At 38.5% G+C, this 8,744-nt stretch overlaps 1 protein-coding gene across 1 annotated transcript in view; it reads right to left on the bottom strand.

The window, feature by feature from the left end:
* Positions 1 to 1,776: 1,776 nt before the first annotated feature.
* Positions 1,777 to 8,744, bottom strand: part of DNAJC15 (DnaJ heat shock protein family (Hsp40) member C15) — a 43,830-nt gene continuing 36,862 nt past the window's right edge. The window contains exons 5-6 of the mRNA XM_034758424.1: positions 5,518 to 5,588; positions 1,777 to 2,012 (exon numbers count right to left, since the gene is read on the bottom strand). Coding sequence (XP_034614315.1) covers positions 1,942 to 2,012; positions 5,518 to 5,588 — 142 coding nt within the window. The 3' untranslated portion in view covers positions 1,777 to 1,941. The remainder of the gene's footprint in view (positions 2,013 to 5,517; positions 5,589 to 8,744) is intronic.

Here is an 8,744-nt window from a genome sequence, read left to right as displayed (position 1 = left end):
CAAAACTAATGTTATAGCTATTTTGTGTTTAATTAAATTTCAGTTACCATCCTAATTCAGCTCGACACAAATCATGACCAAAAGTTAACTCTCTCGTACAAAAGCAATACATCATTCACCATTTTCTGACATACTAAAAATGTACAATTAATAAGAAACTGCAAATATTAAGCTACATAATTGCTTAAATAAATGCACATTGTTATACTGTGTGCGTAGAAAAAGATGTACCAAATTTAGTATAAAGTCTCCATTTATTTGTAAATCAACATGTTTTAATGGTTATGTCAACCCATAAAAACGCACCTCTCTTTAGAAAACAAGTAGAAATGGAAAAATTATTAAAATTGATTATTTAAATTGAGGCTTTTGACTTGGTGATTTAAATCATGATTTTCATCACATTGATTTAAGTTAATTCAAGCAGTCTCCTACATATCCTGCATCTGTGATGGGCAGGAAGTATGACTAGATGACCTAACCTTCAAGGTTTCTTTCAAAGCTGGCCTTAGCATTTTTTTGGGTAGGCTGGCAAAACAGTTTCACACTCTTCCCCGTCATCAGACTCCATTAACAATGATTACTGCGCTACACAGAGGACTAATCTAAGGATTTTGAGGAGGATTAGTAAAATGGGGCTGTGTTCTGCTTAACTACACATTTTAACACAAAAGTGTGTGTGTGTAGGAAAGAATGGGAAGACAAGAAACCCCACAGTCTCTAGTTACAGAAGTGGAGCCCAGCTGTGGAGGATTGTGGTTAGTTGCCAATATTTAAAAAAAATAAAATAAAATAAAATAAAAGTTCTCCCAGGAAAAACTGTCCAAGTAAGATGGATACCTAGGGGCCATTAGGCACTCTGTATTCTGCTGAATGTTATCACACTACATGTTATCAACAGTAATTGTCCAACCCTCTTCCCTCTGGCTAGTATTTTATAGAGAAACTAAGGAATAACAATTAAATCAGTTGACCATGGTCACAAAAGGGATGCTAGTCAGTGTTGAATTAGAAAACAGGAATTCCCTGTTCTTAATCTTCTCGGGTGACTTCTCATGGAATTCTGTTGCTCCATCCGGGAAGAGGTCACACTGGCTACTCAGAGGAGTTAGCTCAGTTGCAGGCAGCTGATTGGGGGGGAAACCTACAGCAGCACTAGTACCATGAATGAATCTTGGATGCCACTGCCCCTCATATTCGCAAACTGACCTAGAGTCCTCACAAAGAGAATTGTGGCACTGGTTTTCTCAAAGGCCAGCAGTGCAGTGAGGCATAAACAGACAGTGATTTTAAGGAAAGCTATCTTTCTCAAAGCTGTTTTAACATGGAAAAGGTCTAAGCTGATATTCTCCTTTACATTTCTACGTCCCTCAAATACAGAGATAAGGAAACCAGCATTTTGGCGTAATCTTCAAGTCATTTTGTCCCAACCAGCAGCTTTGAAACAGCATCTATGCTGCAAATACCAATATTTCAAAAGAAAGGAATCTAACATGTGGCAAGCCTTCCAGTTTTACCTTCTAGAGCCACTTCAAGTGACAGCGCTATACAGCATCACCATTATCAAAATAAATAAATAAATAAATAAAACCTATATTATAATACAGACAAATGTTCCATTTTAAAAAATATAAGTTCCAGAAGTCCAGCCCTATTGAACAAACCTGTAATAAACCATTTTTTTAAGAACAGTCAATGAAGAACCAGCTTCAACGCTTAGAGTCAAAACAGATTGAGGGAGAAAATATACTAGAAATGAGACGTAAAATGTATCAGTTTGCTTTTTAAATAGTCTTAGATCTTTAATAATGAATATAGATAACTATTTGATCCAGTGTTATGCAGCTATATAGAGCAGCACGTAGCTATTGCACAATATATCTACAGGATTTCCAGTAGAAAGGAACGTATAAAAAGTTCTATCACAGAAGTCCTTGGACATTAATTTTTGGTGCTGGATTCTAACAAATCTTTTGCTTCATTTATTTTTGTTGCTAAGTAGGGAGATCCACCTGAAAAAAGGGAGAAAAAACAGATTTATATCAGTATGAAATACAAAACCATTTAACTTAGAGCATCCCTTTAATTATTGGTGATGTGGTTTATTAGTTTCCTCCCCCTCCAAAAAAAATCATTCATAAGCTTACATGAATATGTCAGAGATAAATTAAACTAGTGGATATTTAAACAGAACAAACATGAAATAAAATCTTAATCACTGTAAAAAATAATGCAGAGCAGCAATCTCCTATTAAAGTGAAGTCCTCATGAAAAGTCTAAAGTTATTCTCTGAAATCATCTTATATTGGCATTTACCTGCAAGATTTAGACTGAGTGCATTGTTCCTGCACCTGTTAAGCAAGGTCAGCTACCCTGATCAGTTCATCTAATGAGAACAGCTAGGATTTCTTACCCCCTCCCCCGGAAATTATTAGAGGCAAAATGTTATAAGTAAACTTTTGATACAGAATATTAAGAACATACACCAAGCCTATTCCATTCTAGATTCAGAGACACAGAAATACCAGCCAAAAAATGTCACATTAAAGCTATTTAAACACGGTATGCCTTCTAACTTCTGGTCCTGAACAGTGTCATTGCTTTACGCTCCATCTAACAATCTGATTACAGTTCAGTGGTCTTTGTGTTTGTTTTTTTACTCTCCCCTTGAGTGCCAACCATCTGCCTACAGTCACCAAAAACAACATTATAAGGTCTGTATCAGTAGCTCATCACTCACTAGAACACACCTCTATCTTTGTACATTAAAATGTGGTTGAAACATCACTGTGCCCTGAACAACCCTTTCCTAAGCATCTGTTCTGATGAATGAAAAAGTATGAATAAAATTTAAGGATACAGAAATGACAAGTATCAGTTCTAGATGCCTGGTAACAGAAGGAGATGGGGCTTCCAAGACTGGAGGACTTCACTGTGACTTTTAGATCAGGAGTCTAAACCACTACACACTCATTCCCAGATAGGGTTGCCAACCCTACTGGATTCACTGGGGGTCTCCCGGAATCACACACTTTTTCTCTTGGAGGCTACTGAAGCCAAACAGGGAGATTTTAGGCACTGGAGTCTGGCGGCGGCAACAGGGCTAAGACAGGCTCCCTGCCTGCCCTGGCTTTGCGCTGCTCCCTAAAGCTGCTGGCACGTACCTGTGGCCCCCTTAGCCCTGCCGACCAGGAGCCACCTGAGGTAAGCGCCTCCAGGCTGGAGCCTGCACCCCACACTGCCTCCTGCACCTCAACCCCCTATGACAGCCCGGAGCCCTCTCCTGCACCCAAACTCCCTTCCAGAGCCCATACCCCTCACCCCCTCCTGCACCCCAATCCCCTGCCCCAGGCTCAGACCAGAGCCCCCTCTCACACTCCAAACTCCTCAGAGCCCATACCCCCTCCCGCACACCAACATCCTACCCCAGCCCAGTGAAAGTGAGTGAGGGTGGGGAGAGTAATCAATGGAGGGAGGGGGGATGGAGTGAGTGGGGCAGGGCCTTGGAGAAGGGGCAGGGCAAGGCAAGGGCGTTTGGGTTTGTGTAATTAGACAGTTGGCAACCCTATTCCCAGATCTAATACAGAAACAACTTAGTGAAGTCCATATTTTTTAAGTGTGTGTGTGTGTGTGTGTGTGTGTGTGTGTGGCGGGGAGGGGGGAGAATGCCTACCAATACATATGTAAAGTTTTTCTGATAACTGGGGTTTATAAGGAGTGGGGATTACCGAACTGAATGTAGCTTGTCTAGTCCCCTTTGAGAGCAGAGGAATGAAAAATAAAATGATAAATTACAAAAAGCAATGCACGCTAGAGAAATATTAACTATACACTGTTTAAATGCCAAAAGTGAATTTTCTCAAAATAAAGTCAAATTTGCTAGAAGCATTTTTTGCTACATTTACATCATTAAGTGCACAACCTATTTCGTTGCCTTCCAATGAGAGAGAAACTGGTATCATGCAAATCAATTATTTGTAATTTTAGTTTCGATACTCAGTGCAACAATTTTTGTGGCTTTCGTTGTGTATATTATTTCTCTAAAAACATTTGATTTTGATTGATTTATTTAAAATTGTGTCTTCAGATCCCATAATTCTCTCATAACTAGCCTACATAACTGTAGTTTTAATCAGTTTCCATTGTTGTCCTTTTCCCACTAACTCCAATTATCTGCTACAGCTGTGTATTGTCTTAGGCTTCGACCCTGCCACTGGAGCCACATGGGCAGAGCCCTAATGAAGTCAAAGGAGCTCTATGTGGGTATATGGGCCTGCCTGGGTAGATGCAGGATTAGGACCTATGGCCCCAATTCTGCAATTGGTAGTGCACAGGTGGGCTGCAGAGTCTACACAATGCCCTGTTGAAGTCTACAGAGCTCCAGGCAAGTGCAACTGTTGGCTCAGATGCTATCAATTGTGGGAATGGGAGACTTTAGTGTATAGTATCTTCAGAACAGGGATTGTCTTAATATGTGATACAGCACCCAGCCGAAAGGAACCAAGATCCTGATGGGGATCTCTGGGTGCCATAGCAATACAAATGATAATGTTTGTTAATCTAAACTTTTAACATACTGTACACTAAACTGTACCTCTGACCACCATAATATATTACAAATACAACAGAGAATTCCTTTCCTATTTTCAGAGTACAGAGTATACTCACTTTATAGAAAAACAAATTAAAAAGCAGAATGACAGATAACATCTAAGCAGGACTGTTTAGCCATTAGCAAGCCAATGAGATAAGATGGCTGAAAGAAAAGTGCTTACTCAACACCTTATATTGCTAGAGGTCAGTTATCTTTTTATTATGATGGTTAGGAAAAAAAGTAATCCTGTAAATCTGTCAACAAGAGATAAAAAACTTCACTTCCCCCTTTTGACTTTTGAAATACAGTGCAATTCTACCATCTGTTATTGAAAAGTAGAAACAGGAATGAACATATGGGCTCTCTTTCTCAAGCAGCTGTAGTGTACTTAAAATTATAATAATAAACCTTTCTGTAAGATAAATTTACATTAAAAACCTGGCCAATTAAAGCAACTGTGCCCAGCTTTACAGTTTTCCAAGATGGGTTTAAGAAATCCAGAATCTGATATATTTAGTGATTATAGCACATGTCCCTCAGAGACTTGTGTGCTCATATATTTATGGCCGGAAAAAAAACAGTTCAAGAATTTTTATGTAACATAAATGGGAACTTCATGGCTAGTGTTTTCCCTTCTTCAAAGCTCCTGGAACACTAACCACTAGTGAAGTGCTGATCTAGAAAATGAGCTCAAAAAGGCAGCAGAGTAACCTAGTGCTGCTATTGCACACGGATCTTGGATATCGGGCGGCTTTATTTATTAGAGAACAACAACAACATATAAAAGCTTAAGTCCCACTACTAAATATACAGCACATAATTTCATGAATTACATAAATGGCTAGCTACAGCCAGTCTAAGTAACTTGAAAGGAGCTCGGAACATGCGCTTTCCACCCAATATTAATGAAAACAACAGTGTACCTTTATCAGGGTGATTCAAAATCATGATTCTCCTATGAGCTGTTCTAATCTTGGCCTTGTCAGCAGATGGACTGTAGAAATAAATTAAAGTGCTTACCATAGTGTCAAATTCAGATTATAAATTATCAGTTTGCACAGATTTCAAGACAATTTAAAACTAGAGGTTTTCACCATCTTGTGGACAAAACACACAATTGCACCTTTCGGGATGTAACATTTTAATAAGCCTTTTAAGACATTTAAGGAAGTACACTTTTTTTTTTTTTTTTTTTAAAGCCAGTACAGTGCAGGAATACTGATAGCTTTTGTCTGTTCCAAAACTCAACAGTTCCTGCCACATACACTACAGAGACTGTATCAGCACAGTTATGTCAGCATAGCTATGCCAGCATTACATTGACAGAAGGGGGTTTTCTGTCAGTGTAGGACCACCACCTCCCTGGATGGCATTAGCTAGGTCAACGGAAGCCCTGTTCCCTCACACCCCTGATCAATGTAGATATGCTAATATAACTTTTCATTACAGACAAAGCCTTACACAGATTTAATTGTTTTTTCCACCAGTGAACGGGGGAAATGATCCTTTTCCTGGAAAATGGTTATTTACGACCAATGACAAAATATCTAATATCTGTTGTAACTATGTATCTGTACAGAGTATTATTAAAATATGGCAATATTAAATAATTCCTCATCCTGGTGAGATCAGAAAACTCTGCATTTTTTGTTTTTCCAAAGCTGTTCAATGTGTTACACTCAGGGACATGTCAATTTACAAATGCTACAGAAAGCTGCTTCTTTCAGTGACAGGAAGATAAAATATGTACTTCAACTAAATTAAGTGTGTATCTTACCAGCAAATAGCCACTTATGGAAGCATTGTGCCAGCACAGTAGCAGCGTTCCTTCTGGTGTGCAGAGGAACATTTCTATTTGAATCTGTATGGTTTAGTTTTTTTTAAATTAGTTGACATGGGAAATGTAGCCATCGTTTGCAGCAGCATTTACCACTTCAAGAGAAGCCAGAGGAAGGCAGCTTTTTGTCACCCCATAACACTCTTTAGTGGAGCAACACTTTTTAGTGGTACAAAATTTCACCATAGAAGGCGAATACATACTGCCCTTGCATTTTCTTTTTAGCCTAAGTGCGGAGGCTAATACATACTTCCACCCCCATTGTCCCCTTTTTAGCCAAAGGCTCCAAGAACCTAACTCCACTATCTGTGCAGGAATGCCAGGTCTCAGCCTAACTATATTCTTGTAGGGGACTCCCCTAAATATTGTAATTGTTACTCTTCAATCACAGGAAAAATCAAAGCCTACATATGTTGCAGAAGTGGTGCACAGAACTGCACTAGAGAAGAAAAGGCGATGGGAATAAAAATTAGGTGGTCAGAGGCCCTGAAAATTACATAATAATTGAGAAATAAGATTATTTATATTTCAAATAATTTTTATATCAAACTGTTAAAGATCACAATATACCATTATTTCAACCTATAAAGCGGTTAATAAATAGGCTGCTGTAATCTAGTGGATTGAGCACACAGTTAGAACCAAGTTTAGCTGAGTTCTGTTCCCAGTTCTGCAACTAACTGTGTAACCTGGGACAAGAAATAATCTATATACTCCAGTTACCCCACAGGCGTAGTTCTCATAGGGACAATTATGTTTGCCCACCTTTGTCAGGGGATTTCAGTCATATATTGCTAAAGGGCACTAAGTGCAAAGTATTATTAGAATCCAAAAATGAGTATCATTGTATTGTTAAGTTAGAAATTTAAATGCTCAAGAGTCAGGTTATGGCAAAATTGCATTGAAGTAGTGCAGTTCTGCTCTGAAAAATGACTGATAAAATGGCATGTAACATCAAGTTTGCTTAGTTTAACTAGATGTCACTAATCCTGCAAACTCAAAATCCTTTCTTAAACATCACCAGTAAAAAAAAGGTTCTGCATTGCAAGTTACACTGCCATGCCTCAATTTCATTAGTGAAACCTTACTCATTACATTCAGGAAGGTTAGACAGAGGTAACTGATTGGCCTTGTACATTTGGTCAGCCATACGTCTCTGGAAACACATAGGAACAGATCTGTGGAGTAACATAATGCTATTTTTCAGTCATTTTTCAGAGTATAATCACATTTGAAGGTTGAATACACAACCTCAACTTTGCCCCGTGTGTATGCATTGATTATACAATCTATTGTACTACTTCTGTAATGCAACATCTTAGCAAGAATATACAATAGAATCTAAGATTGTAGAAAATGCTATCTTTTTATTATTTCATACTTATTTTTATTGATTTATACACTATGCAATTTTTCTAGCTAACATATCAATACTTTTGTCACCACTTACATACCACATATTAAAATAATATAAAGATTTCCTTTGGAGAACAAAAATCTTTATTTTATCTGGTAAGTTGTCTTGTAGAGAAAACAGTATGTACATTTTGAGTTTCTCTCATCTAGAACTAGCTAACTTACAATTCTCATTGGACTTATTCTGTAAATATGGAAAGTTCAGGACGTTTGCGTGATACAGGGGGAGCTGGTAGCATCTACTATATTTAGATTTCCTAACATTTTCCATTATAAAGGTTCTTGTGTACTTCTCTTTGAAAAGCTCTCACAACTCCATTGTTTCCAGCAGGCTTTTGCTATTTGGCAGAGAAGTGTCTTTTATTTGTCCAATTTCCCTCCTCATGGGCATCACCTAGAGACAAGAGTTCCCCCAACTCCCAAGGTGATGAGGAGACAGCCAGGCTAGGCTTTCCCAAACCACCCTCTGGCCCCAGGAACCTATTCCCCTTCTCTCCATATGGAGCAGAGGCTTCCCAAACTTGAGGTAGAGGCGATAGGGAAGGAGAGAGAGAGAGAGAGAGTGAGTGTGTGTGTGTGTCAGTTTGTAATTCTACTGTTGATAACTCCGAGATTCTATTGTACTGTTCTCCAGCATTCACAAAAGCAGCACACGAAGTACTGCAAGATGCTACATGCGCAGACTATCTAAGATCATTGGAAAGTGGCATTTGAGATGCGATCACATATTTAACACTTTCGAAATACTTATACACAACAATGTATGTAATAAGCATCACCCACAAGAAATGAGTCAGTTTTAATGTCCTGAACTCTCTCAGAACCATCAAAATATGCACATACAAAAACTAAGTAGGCACTGATCTTAGTACTGTAACCTTTGTATTTCTTTATGTG

This window comes from Trachemys scripta, chromosome 1 (assembly GCF_013100865.1).
Source record: "Trachemys scripta elegans isolate TJP31775 chromosome 1, CAS_Tse_1.0, whole genome shotgun sequence".
Taxonomy (NCBI): Eukaryota; Metazoa; Chordata; order Testudines; family Emydidae; genus Trachemys; species Trachemys scripta.
The sequence above is the reverse complement of the archived record's forward strand: the minus strand, read 5'-3'. Positions and strand labels throughout refer to the sequence as shown.